Below are 13,874 nucleotides of genomic sequence, written 5' to 3'. Positions count from 1 at the left end.
GAATGTGTAAGTAGATAGCAGCTATTTATTAAAGGTTTATCACTGTACATTACCATTGTCATCAACCAACAAATGCTTACTGCCGGAAGTTATGTGTTGTCTACATGTCTACAGTGTGTTTAATTACTGAAATATGTCTGTCATGACAGGCAACACTTATCCTTCACACCAGTGAGGTCACACCTACAGAAAAACAGAAGGAAGACGTCAACATTATGACTACTAAAATAATTTTATGTTTTCAATACAAGCAAGCAGTTGCTGTAGCTCCTTATGAAAAGTTTCCAAATCAAAAGTCATAAAACTGTAAAAAGTTCAAAGTGTGGTATACCAGGATAGCAACAATGTAGTTAGAGAGTGTTACAAGAAGCGTACATGAAGAAGATTATAGAAATCTTGTTGTTAGGCACTTACGGCTTACTTTGAGCTGCGATCTAACCAGCATTCACCAGACTCACCGTGGGAGTACTTGCACTGTTTGAGGGCCTCGTTGAAGCCCTCACATAAACTCAGGTCAGTCTGGTTGGTGGCACAGTCCAGGAACTGCTTGACCTCAAAGTGACAGGGGCCTGGCTGGGCTGGAGCAGGCCGGGGGGGCTCCTGGAATGATTCCAGCAAGGAAAGAAACACATTGAGTTCAAATATCATATTTCACAAGCTGCTAGAAAGTTTTTATATGGGCTTGGTGATTGAGGTCAGTCTTGACAGGCAGGTTTTGATTTAAAGCAACAGTCTGGGTGTTATTTTGAATCAACAAGCATATTCAAAATGTCTTCCAGGGCTCAACAATAACGGTGGACCGATGGCCTGGGGCCCGTAAAAAGTAACCCTCTGGGTCTGAAAAGTGAAACCATGCAGACGGAACTTAAACCTGCATTCTCTGTAACAGCCAGCAGGGGGCGAGTCCGCTGGTTGCAAAAAGAAGTCCAGTTCCATTAGAAATAATGGCAAAATGACCCTACTTCTCAGCTACTTCTCAGTAAACACTTTCCTGATTAGTCTATGGTCTCAGTCGCTAGTTTCAAGTCTTCTTCAACACAGCATGATGTTCATTTAGTAAATTATGGTCCTATTTAGGGAGAAAGGACCAGAAAGCAGCATTTAGGCCGAGACAACCTTGTAATTGATATGTGGCTACCATGGCGACCTGTAAATCAGGATAGAGGTGACTTGTATCTGCTGCCCGGTGTACATTTTTTTTAAATATGTACACAGCAGGAGAGAGAGCATGTCATGTTTGAGTCTGTTAGTATGTTTTGTAACCTTTTTATTTTTTATAATTTTAACTGATTACATTTGTTGAGTTTTTTTATTTTCAGGATGTATTTAATAAATGATTAAACATGTTAACAGTATAACAAAGTCTTTGGTTTGGTTGTAACACTGATATATAGCTGGTGAATCACTCGTTTGTCCCAAGTACCTGTACATCCTGTATATACATAAAGCAAAAAGAAACGTTTCAGGATTTCGGGTACAAATCATGAACTATCCGATAACTACTGATAGTTTTGAAGAAATCAAAATGATGAATGTGACGAGACACTCAATGCCAGCTTTGATACTGTCATACAATGTAATATTCTGTCAACCATGCCAATGTTTGCCACTCAGAATTAGATTTGTGTTTTCCTAATAAGATGTTATTTTTATTAAATAGCACACGACTATAGGGCTAGAAGCAGCAAAACGTCTCATGACTTTGACTTTAAGAGATGAATCTTTCCTCACTCTTCACAGTATGTCAGTGAATCTCTACTTGGCCTTGGGACGGATAGTTGAGGGTGAAAAACACCAAGAAAAGTCAGACTCAAAACACACCCAGACACAACTGCACATCCAGTTAGGTTCAGTATTCCCCACCACCTCTTACCTGATATGTAGGCTTGGCTGGCTCTGAACTACCGCTGCCCCCACTAAACGCTCCAGTAAGGGCACTGCCAACGACGTGGCCCACAGCCGAGCCTACTGCCACCCCAGCAGCTGTGGTAGCCATCTGGGCCATGAGGCCCTGCCCCTGGGACTGAGCTGGAGCTGCGGCCAGGGCAGCAGGATGAGCAGGGGCTGGAGCATGTGATGAAGCTGGGCTACAAAGAGAAAAGTTCATTTCTTGTGTATTAAGAGAGGCCTTAAAGCGACATTACATCATCTACTGTATTAGTGACAACTGTGAAAGCCCTTGTGTCCCACTGTGGCACACCACCACACTATGAAATAAGAGTAGAAATTATACCTTCATATAATGCACTGATATAATCATATTCACCTTTGATCAGTGAGGACATTTCCGCCTTCAGTTTGTTTAGTCTAGTGTTAAAGACAGGCTACCAGACAGTGATGTCTTCTAATTGCTACCATAAAACCCTAAGGGACCTTTTTATAAATCAAAAGTAAAAAAAATTAAAAAGTAGGAACTAAAAGATGTACTGATCTGGGAGTGGCGTTAACAGTCAATTGTATATATAGCAGGATAGTTTTGGTCAAGTATCTGACAGAGAGCGGGGAACTGCTAACAAAGATTTTTGAGTGAATCTGGACGCATCGGACAGAGCTAGTTTCCTTGCAGAGCAACATCGTCCCCTTTGCAGCGATCCTGTCATAATCATGGACATCACAGGTAATCAAACAGGAGTAACGACTCCAAAAAGGCTTGGGCTCCTCAATTTGAATGGGCTGTGTAAGATTTTAGGATGTTGGGATACTTGTTTGAGCAAGAAACAGTTCATCTTACACTAGAGAACTTGATGAAATGTTTATTTGTGAAAGCACACCACACACACACAGACTGAAATTACTTCAGAAACAAAGTCTAAAGAACTGAGCAATTCAAAAGGGGTATACACACACCACACAATGGTGTGGGTCTGTGCCTGGAGAACTTCATGTACCGTGGAGAAACAGACCATGAAGTCTATGACCCAGAATCCTATGTCTTTTTTAGATTGTGCGAGGAGGACAAAATGCAAGGGGGGCCCCAGAGCATAAATGCTACCCTATCAGGTCTGAAGAACGGAAGGTTCAGTAGTGGTTTTGTGGATGGAGTGACGCTTTGATGCAGTACTGTGCCAATATGTCTCTCTGCGCTGAATGAAAGGTACGGAGCCGGTGTTGAGCTGCCTCTGAGACGGGAACATTTAAGTAACAGAGCCTGAACATGTCTGAGTGAAAAGCCACAGCCGCGGTGTTTCAGCGTTTAATGCAGGATTTCTGTATGAAAGCGGATGTGATTATCCTCGCTCATGAGTTCAAGCACACACCTGGTTGCAATCTTAAAACTGCACCGCTGGCAGCCGCTGAAAACTCCCTAATGCTTGTTTAAGTCACATTAAATGAACTTGAAGTCAGATTTCCTACTTGTGAAAAAAAATATGTACCCTGACTTCACAAGTAGCAGCTGAATTACGTCACACAAGAATGGCAGCTCCTATGGAAGCACACAATGTAAATGGTAAACCATAAACTAAAAGGCAAAGTGAAGTATTAAAATAAAACATACTAGTAGGCCTATCAAATAGTACAATTTGTTCTGCATGTAAATTGATAGAGATATTTCGTCAGTTTTATTAGGTAGCAGGTTACAGTAAACATTCTCTGAAAGTCATCTTCTCTACCCAAAAGTTATTCAGGAAAATGTTAAAAATGCCCAGAAATGTGAAAACATTTGGAAATATAGCCTACAACTTTTGCTGAGGATGAGGATTACCAACTGATGTAGCTAGAAGGATGCACAGTTAACGAGTAACTAATCACTTGGTTTTAATGAAATAGCCATCCTTTTAATTAACACCAAGTGCACTGCTGAGAATCATAAGTTTGTCACGGTAAGCCATGTTTATTGTTTACAGCGTCATACCCCACCATGCAACTGAAACGCTTTGGAGGTCATATGTCAGCTTTATAAAAATGCACTCCAATCTAATATGTTTTAGTGTGTCTCATTTGCCTACTGTAGTACAACAATTCGGCATTGGTTTGGAATCCGTGGGTCACATGACATGGAATAATTATTTCCCATAAATTATTAAAAAAATATTAATATAAATTCGAATATGCACTGAAATCTAATATAAAGAGGTGTGTCTCATTTTCACAGTGTAGTTACCATACAGTTCGGCATTGGTTTGGTGTCCTCTGATCACATGACATGGAAGCTATTGAAATAAATGATTTTTCTCGTAACACCGATTTAACAGTTGTAATTTATTGATGGTCCCCAAGCTGACCTCCGGTGGTTAAAAGCGAGCCATCGGAGGTGAGCTAAATGCACTTATACTGCCAACACTGCGTGAACTGAGTAAGAAGCCGTCACCGGATCCTGGGTGAATGTCTGTCGAATGTCCAACTTAAAACTGACTTCACCGCGGTGCGTTTTCCACAGTACCAGTACAGAGACTGAGCCCGCTGTGAAACGTTAACTTACTGCAAACGGCTTTACCTGGCTGGAGCTGAGGGACGGCTCCGGCTTCCTCTGGCCATCTCTGAGACGACAACAGCTGTCTTGCTGAACCGGACTAATGAACGGAACGGGAGAAAATTGCTTTCCCAACAGACCTCCCTGCTTGGGTCACCCGCGTACCACTGACCTTGTGAGGTACACCTGCTACTTACGCAAATGTCTTCTACTTCTTCTTCTTCTTCTTCTTCTTCTTTTTCTTCTTTAATGGTGACTTGCAACCAGATGGAGCATTATCGCCACCTACTGACCTGAAATTCTTGTGCTTAGTCTTGTAAAAATGTTAAGATTTTTGGCAAATGTCTGCCGTCTTGTTCCCTTGGATGCCAATGTGTGTTGGAACCCATAAAAACTGAAAATCAATCTCCAGTCTACTTACGCTATATAAAGATAATCCAATTTCAAACATAATATCCTCCCTGCAGTTTGTTGTAGCATATTTGAGACTAGCCAGAGCTGCACTTGAGTCTGAACATATTAGCATTCTCATTGGTTTGACTTCCTCTTTCCACTCTAATGCAAAGGAGTAAATAATCTGTAAGAAATGTAAATAATACCCATATCTCTCATGCAGCATAGTGTTCACATAAGCTTGCATATCAAAAACTTTCTTACATGAACAATTCTGTTTCAATAAAGAAAAATCAATTATAGGCTAGTAACCATGGTGGAACAGCTGGCATTAAAGCGGTTGGACTAGTAACCCAATCATTGGCCCCTAATTCCTTTGTTATATCCGGTATTACATTGCAAAATACTTTCTTTTTAATTTTGCTGCTTTCAGTCATTCATATCCGTTTTGTAGGATGTGAATCCTTTTGACTTTGTAAAGTTGCCTAATAATTGGCCCTCAACAGTTTTCTTCTTAGAATCAGTGGCATTTCTCCAACTTCCACCTGAAGTGCTGATAGAGGTAGGTAGGTTCAATTTTTCAATTGAATTTTATTTATATAGCGCCCAATCACAACAAGGTAGGTAGGTTTATTGTCACGATATAACAAGTTATGGAGGGAAATTGAGTTTTGTAACTCCCTTATGCTACATAGCTGACAATATACATTAATACAGATTCAATTCTAAAAGCTCTGCAGTCTGGTGGTGCGGCAGCAGAAACTTCTATCTCTCTTCCCAGAAGGCAGCAGGGTGAACAGGCTGTGGCTGGGTGGGTACTGTCCTTTAGTATCCTTTGGGCTCTGCGTAGGCACCTGACCTCACCGATATCACTGATGCTCGGGAGATGGGTACCAATGATCTTCTGAGCAGTTTTATTCAGCCGCTGCAGAGCCCTATAGGTGTTGACTTCACTGCTCCACAGTCAGGTGCCACTCAAAAATAAAGTTTCTAATTTTCATCTTCCCACCCCCCAAATGTGTTAATAATGTGACAAGAAATAAGTTGACAAAATTTGGATGTATTCTAATAATATTTACTGGTAGCTCAACACTGACAAAGTTTTACAATATTCAACATTTTCCGATTTTATCATGTAATATTAACTTTAATATCACAAGTTAGGATAATGCAAAAATCCTACAACTACATTAACTAACAGTTACTTCAGAAGTTAATTATCAAAAGTGCCCAGAGAATTAGTGTATTGCAGCTTTAGCAACAGCTACACGTGTTTAGCTCTCTAGTTCACAGAGTAGCTGCAAATTTCAATGAAGTGGACAAAACACATGCACATGTAAACCAGATAGACCCTCAGATAGACCTTAATTACAGAAGTGTTGAAGTGGCACAAGTGGGCTGCTTTGGCTCAGGGTAGAGCGGTCGTCCACTAACCGGAAGGTTGGGAACTCCAAATTGCTCCTGGTGGCTGTGCCATCAGTGTGTGAAAGTGTGTGAATGAGTTCATTTCTGTTTCTGATGAGCAGTTGGGTCTCTGCTGATAGGTGTGTGAATGTGGTGTAGTGTTAAGTGTTTGAGTGGTCAAAAAGACTAGGAAGACACAAATACAGACCATTTACCATGTATGACTGGGAGCTAAACAGAAAATGTTCAGCGAGCCCTGTGGAAAGCTCTGGGAGCCTGAACATGTACGTCCCTACTGCACTCCAAGAAATAGGAACGACAGCTGCAAAAGAGGCTCTCGTTAAGTGACCTCTCTTGAAGTGAACTTCTTTACTGTACCAGAAAATAACTGGTATGTGGTGCTAAAAATATTATCCCAAATATAATCCCAAAACACATTCGCTTCTGCTGTGGGCTGACCATCACAACTGCGCTCATAACTGCACCTGCTGGACTGGAATGCAGGTGCGGCACCACAGACGCCAGACAACCTGTTCACTTTTAATACAAGTTCTACACATTCAAAGGCTTTCAAACTGAAGCCGCTTTGTTGCTGTTTTCCACCCTTTGCCATGGAACAGCGAGCTCAGCCTTTCCTGGTTCACCATATTGCCCCTCCATGTTCAGCCATTTTTAGTTGTTTATTTATTGTAACAAAGCTATTGATAGTCAATTACTATCAAGTATTAAACACAGACTGTGTAGAAAGTACGTTTACACAAGTAGGCCTACTGCACTTAAGAACAGTTTTGAGGTAACCTACTTGAGTATTTCCATTTTATGCTAATTTATACTTCAACTTCACTACATTTCAGAGAGAAATACTCCACTACATTTATGACAGCTTTAGTTACTAGTTACTGTGATGGCAATTAGAGTTTTCAAATAAACAGCTCTGGCAAACACTTGTCTTTCTGTGAATTTATGCAAGTCTCTGGCAGAAGGACTCACAGCAACACACATACACTGTGTACATGTATTCCTGAATGAGTGAGGACAGCTGAGTGAGTCTGTTATTTATCCAGCTTTAGGGTCAATCATATCATCCCACAGAGACAAGTTGTCCCTGAAGTCTGGATAACACAGAGATATTTGACTGTTACGTTTACACAGATTCAGTGCCACATCACACGTTAGTCTCCCTGAGTCCAGGGTTACATGCAATATGTTTGGAATGCCCATTACATTAGATAGATACATATTTTCAGTGGTGGAGGAAGTATTCGGATCCTTTACTATGTACTAATACCACACTAAGAATCCTGGGTTACATGTGAAAGTCCTGTACTGAAAATGTTGCTTAAGTAAAAGTATGTGAGTATGATCAGGAAAATGTACTTAAGGTACTCAAAGCAGTCAAATGTCCCCTGTGACTACTGTACTATTGTATTTTCTGTCATTATCATCAGAATATTATTTCTCATGCATTGATGTAAGAGCAGGAATTTACAGCTGTAGTTGTTGAGCTGGAGCTAATTTCGGACTGCAGCTAATGATTATTTTTCATTCTGGATCAATCTGCTGATTATTTTTTCCACTAATCGATTGATTGTTTGGTTTGTAAAGATTCAGAAAATAGTACAAATGCCACACACAGTTACCAAGAGCCCAAAGTGTCACCTTCACAGTGCTTGTTGTGTCCAACCAACAGTCCAAACCACAACATTAAAACATTACAATTATTACAATCCTTTAAAGAAAAAGTGTCAAATCTTCACATGTAAGAAACTGGAAGCATCAAATGTTTTTCCAGAAAAAATACTTAAACAATTAGAATAGTTGCTAATTAATGTTCTGTCAATCGACTGACTAATTAACTAATCATTTCAGATGTACTTGTATAAACTGTTGATGAGTTTAATTTATAACAAAACATAATATTTAAAAACTCTTCACATGTTTTGTGTGTAAAAATCTTAATTTGTTAAGTAACTACAGCTGTCAGACAAAAGTACAATATTTCCCTCTGAGATGTAGTGGAGCAGTAGAAAGACTCAAATAAATTACAAGCAGGCCTACCTCAAATCTGTACTTACAGTAGGCCTACAGTACTTGGGTAAATGCACTTAGTTACTGTCCACCACTACATATTTTACCGACAAAATGAAGGCTATGATGCACTGATAAAATGAGATCCATTGTTATAGATAAAACTACCCACCTTGAATCAGAATCAGAATCAGGTTTATTGCCAGGTACATTTCTACACACGAGGAATTTGCCTTGGTATAAATTGGTGCTTACAGTACACATGAACATAAATGGAAAAATATAAATATATAAAAAGTAAGGAGATCAAAAAGTTTACAAGTATACAAAAATTACTATAATACTATAATATTGACAAGTATGTGCAAAAATACACAACACGAGCATAAAGCACAATTGAGCGTTGTTGTAAAGAGTGGGGTCAGGAGTGTGTATGAGTGTATGTGTTTGGGGAGTGGGGCATGAGAGTCAGTGACAGTGGGGACCCGGGCCTTGATGAGGAAGCCCACTGCAATCAGAAAGAAGGTGTTTCTGTGGTGAGAGGTTTTGTTCCTGATGGACCGCAGCCTCCTGCCAGAGGGGAGAGTCTGAAACAGTTTGTGTCCGGGGTGGAAGGTCTGCTGCAATCTTTCCTCCTCGCCTCAGAGTCCTGGAGGAGTACAGGTCCAGAAGAGATGAAAGGTGTCAACCAGAATTGTCGTATGTTTGATTGTTTGACTTAGATTAGATAATAGTGTTTATTTGCTATCGTGAATAAATCCTAAATACTAGACTACTAATATTAGAAGTCGTTGTTTGTGGTTATTGTATTGAATATTGTGACATCAGTTGGTTGTGACGGCCAGTGACAATTAATACATTTTGATATTAATAATTTTATTAATATTTCTAGAATATCTCTGATATTCTCCCAATAACCAAACCTGATCCTACATGACCCCAACACCTTTGTAGCTGTGCCTCTAGGGAACTACACGAAACATGACATTATCCTGCAGAGGAAATCTGCTATTGGCAACATTCAACCAATCAAAACAATTGTTGAAACCGACTCAACAGATAAAAACGTTGTGTTGTGTGTTGTTGTTGCTAATGACATCGGTTGCATTTATAGCCTACAGACGACGATAAACACCAAAGATGACATTCCTGTGCAGAAAGCCTATTCCTTGGTTCCAAGGCCACTGTTTGCAGAAGTTCAATTCAATTCAGTTAAATTTTATTTATATAGCGCCAAATCAGGTTGCATACAGAGGGAGAGAAAGTAGAGGAGAGAGGGGCTCAGTGCATCATAGGAAATCCCCCGGCAGTCTAGGCCTATAGCAGCATAACTAAGGGATGGTTCAGGACTCGCCTGAGCCAGCCCTAACTATAAGCTTTATCAAAGAGGAAAGTCTTAAGCCTACTCTTAAATGTGGAGATGGTGTCTGCCTCCTGAACCCAAACTGGAACCTGGTTCCACAGGAGAGGAGCTTGATAGCTGAACGCTCTGGCTCCCATTCTATTTTTGGAGATTCTAGGAACCACAGGTATCCTGCATTCTGGGAGCGCAGTGCTCTGGTGGGGTAGTAAGGTACTATGAGCTCTTTAAGATAAGATGGTGCCTGACCATTAAGAGCTTTGTAGGTGATAAGAAGGATTTTAAATTCTATTCTGGATTTTACTGGAAGCCAATGCAAAGAAGCTAAGACAGGAGAAATGTGATCTCTTTTCCTGGTTCCTGTCAGAACACGTGCTGCAGTATTCTGGATCAGCTGAAGAGTCTTAATGGACTTTTTCGAGCAGCCTGATAATAAGGAATTGCAGCAATCCAGCCTAGAAGTAACAAATGCATGGACTAGTTTTTCTGCATCATTTTTAGACAGGATGTTCCTGATTTTTGCAATATTACGTAGGTGAAAAAAGGCGGTCCTTGAAATTTGCTTAATGTGAGACTTAAACGACATGTCCTGATCAAAGATAACTCCAAGATTCCTCACAGTGGTGCTGGAGGCCAGGGCGATGCCATCAAGGGAAACTATATCTTTAGATAATGCATCACGGAGGTGCTTAGGCCCCAGAGCAATAACTTCAGTTTTATCTGAGTTTAACATTAGAAAATTACAGGTCATCCAGGTTTTAACATCCTGAGGGCACATTTGAAGTTTAGCTAACTGATGAGTTTCATCTGGCTTGATCGATAGATATAACTGAGTATCATCTGCATAACAATGGAAGTTTATGGAGTGTCGCTTGTGCAACTCCATTACTAACTTTGGCGCACACGGATGACTCATCGTTAACATGTACAAACTGAAATCGATCTGATAAATAGGACTTAAACCAGCTTAGAGCGGTTCCTTTAATGCCAATGAAATGTTCCAGTCTCTGTAATAGGATCTGATTGTCAATGGTGTCAAATGCAGCCCTAAGATCTAATAAAACCAGTACAGAGACAAGTCCTTTGCCTGATGCAATAAGGAGGTCGTTAGTAATTTTCACCAGTGCTGTCTCTGTGCTATGATGAGCTCTAAATCCTGACTGAAAATCCTCAAATAAACTATTGCTATGTAGAAAGTCACACAGCTGTTGAAGTAAAGGAATACATCCAAAAGCTTTTAGCAAAAGGACGGATTGTTAAATCGAAGTATCCTTATCCAGCTTTTGTTGTGTGGGTCCGCAAAAAGGATGGGTCATTATGTCTATGCATTGACTATCATTTACTGAAACAGAAAACCATCCCTGACCGACATCCACTCCCTTGGATCCAAGATTTGACTGACAACCTAGGCGGACACTCTTGGTTCAGCATTCTTGACCAAGGAAATGCGTATCATCAAGGGTTTATGGCAGAAGGCTCAAGACATCTCACAGCATTTGTAACTCCATGGGGGTTGTATGAGTAGGTAAGAATACCTTTTGGCCTCTCCAACACCCCAGCAGCTTTCCAAAAGAGTATGGAGGAGATGTTGACCTCACTCAGAGACATATGCTGTATTCCCTATTTGGACAACATCTTTTGCTATTAAAAAACCTTCGACGAGCATGTTAATGTCGTTCAGAAAGTCCTGAGAGCACTCCAAAAACATGGCATGAAGTTACGACCTGAAAATGTGAACAGTTTAGCAGACAAGTGAGGTATGTGGGTCAACTAGTATCTTCATCATCTCCGCTAGGACTCATGTTGTGTGCAGCATAAAGTCAGATCATGTCTGCTCACAGAATTATGGAAAATACCAATAACTGCCCGACAATAGTTTGTTTAGCTGCTCCAGACTTCTGTGACCTGTGGTATTAAAAGGCATCTGCTGTTACCACCAGTAACTACAGGTGTCTAATGCACTTAATAGCATCAAAACCGGTTGTTTAATATATCATGCCAATCAGAGTTACATTTGCAATTACAGATTTTAATCACTCATCAGTGAACTCCTTGGCTGTGGTCTGAGAGCATTTTCTAGTTAAGTAGGCCTGTGTGGTAGCCTATGTAGATTTATCATTATGGATTTAGGCCTACCATGTTTTTAAGGAGTCTGTTCAAACTGATATTAGCCAATAAAAACTTTCATTTTGCGAAAGTTGATGAAATTGATATGGCAATTTAATTATCTTTGAAAGTCCGGCCCCCACAGTGTCTGCTTCGTGCCCTTGAACAAATGTAGTTCAGGACCCCTGATGTAGAAGTAAGTTAAATAATAGCCTACTTGTAGCATTCCATTGGTGGTTAATAATAAGTTTTTATAGTTTGGTAAGATGCTTTTCTCTAAATAGCCAAAAAGACATCAGTGTATGCCAGAGAGGGGACTCGAGTTAAAGACTCGGACTCGAGTCCGACTTAAGACACATATACAGTGACTTCAGACTCGACTTGAGACTCATCCTCAAAAGACTTCAGACTTGACTCAGACTCGAGGTGTGCAACTCGTGAACAATGTTTATTACAAACGTCTAATGAGCTCGCTCTTATTCCCCTCCCTGTGTTACCTACAACCTGCCTACATAACTCGTAGTATCAGCTGTGTGTGGCCACATGTGAGAGAGGACAACAAACAGCAGCAGCTGCGGTGGCATATCATAAACTTTGGCTTTAAAACTTCATACAACAATGCCCAAACAAAGAAGCGCTGAACACAAAATAGGTTAGTAACCTGAGGTTAATAAACATGTTTAGCTCAGCACTGGCCATCTAACGTTAGCTTGCTTCTTGCTTAAGACCTACGAAGGTTAACTCTGACTGTTGTTCTTTATGAAAAGATGAATGAGCGTTTGTTTACTTGCCAAACTTGTGGTGGTCGATTAACGCAATCATTTATGTACCGCTGGCTGCCATCACGTTAACTATTAACGTTGGCTGCAAACAGGTTACAGGTTTATTATTGAACATGTAACCTTACAGTTTTATTTAGTCATAACGTTACACTGGGTTTGAGAGTCTGGTAGATGTGTTGACTTGCAGTAGTTTATAAGCTGTGATTAGTTGTAGACGCATTGCACATTATGCTACATGGTTGTGCTCTGTAAGTGAAAAACAGGTCACAGGTTTGTTGTTGATCATGTAACATTACAGTTTTATTACGTTAAGGTTACACTGGGTTTGAGAGTCTGTGGGGTGTGTTGACTTACGGTAGTTAATAAGCTGAAGACGCATGCCTATGGCGTGAGAGACCTGGGTTCAATCCCCCACTGTGACACATCCACCAATGTGTCCCTGAGCAAGACACTTATGGCCTAGGTGCTCCAGAGGTGTGTGACCTCTGACATATGTAGCAATTGTAAGTCGCTTTGGATAAAAGCATCAGGTAAATGAATAAAAGAAATGTCACTGATTTGGAAAAGTATCTGTCAAACAAACTAAAATTGATAGTACAATATGGCTTTGTTTCCTTATCAAATCGCAGAAGAGTCCATCCATTGTCAACCGCTTATCCTGCGTACAGGGTCGCGGGGGCAAAAGAGTGTAATTTAATTAAATAAGTAGCCTATAAGAAGTATAAGATATTAAATCAATATAAATAACTTATTTTAGGAGGTTAAAAAAGTAACTAAGTAACTTTTACTCTGAGTAAAATTTAAATGAGCTACTTTTTACTTTTACTTGAGTACATTTTTATACCAGTAACTTTACTTGTACTTAAGGAAAAGTTCAACAAAGTAATTGTACTTTTACTTAAGTAGAATATTTTTGTACTCTGTCCACCTCTGCGGTTACCTTTGCGTTTACCGTCATAGTGATGGGGCAGACACCGTCTACTTTACAGTTGATGGATTCATACCAAGGTAATTAACAACACAAAAGTCAGAGTAGATACAGGATGAGAGAGAGAGAGAGGGGGGGAGAGATGGTGTGCGCATGTGTGTCTGAAGGAAAAGGCAAGATGAGCAGATTACTGTATAACTGTATAACATATTTTAAAATGGCTTAGTTTATTGCATACTGCAATTTATTTCCAGTTGGATTTTATTTGTACAAAACAGCTCCCTCCAGTGAAAATACAAACGTTATCTAATAATCTATGTTTCATTATGACAATACCATTGAATGGAACCCAGTGAGAACAGGCAACTTTTATGCTGGTGCTGATGTGAATCCTAAAAAAAAACTAATTCCCCCCCCAAAAAAGTTGCAAAAATGTTTGTGTATGCTGTCAATTGTAGTTCT

General features: G+C 40.1%; 1 protein-coding gene across 1 annotated transcript; it reads right to left on the bottom strand.

The window, feature by feature from the left end:
* On the bottom strand, positions 1 to 4,608 carry chchd10 (coiled-coil-helix-coiled-coil-helix domain containing 10). Its single transcript, XM_046045970.1, has 4 exons — positions 4,436 to 4,608; positions 1,874 to 2,087; positions 459 to 600; positions 1 to 183 (listed from the first exon to the last, which is right to left on the bottom strand). Exons 1-4 carry the CDS (start codon positions 4,474 to 4,476, stop codon positions 164 to 166), a joined length of 417 nt encoding a protein of 138 aa, XP_045901926.1. The 5' UTR covers positions 4,477 to 4,608; the 3' UTR covers positions 1 to 163.
* Positions 4,609 to 13,874: the final 9,266 nt, after the last annotated feature.

This window comes from Micropterus dolomieu, linkage group LG01, assembly GCF_021292245.1.
Source record: "Micropterus dolomieu isolate WLL.071019.BEF.003 ecotype Adirondacks linkage group LG01, ASM2129224v1, whole genome shotgun sequence".
Classification (NCBI taxonomy): Eukaryota; Metazoa; Chordata; class Actinopteri; order Centrarchiformes; family Centrarchidae; genus Micropterus; species Micropterus dolomieu.
Note: the sequence above shows the minus strand (reverse complement) of the source record. Positions and strands in the feature narration are given on the sequence as shown.

Bases quoted from the DNA above. Each gene is read 5' to 3' on its own strand.
- chchd10 (XM_046045970.1), bottom strand. From the start codon at position 4,476: ATGGCCAGAGGAAGCCGGAGCCGTCCCTCAGCTCCAGCCAG. The intron at 601-1,873 runs GTAAGAGGTGGT...GAATCATTCCAG, and splicing joins CAGCCAAGCCTACATATCAG to GAGCCCCCCCGGCCTGCTCC. The intron at 184-458 runs GTGAGTCTGGTG...GTTTTTCTGTAG, and splicing joins ACAGTGCAAGTACTCCCACG to GTGTGACCTCACTGGTGTGA.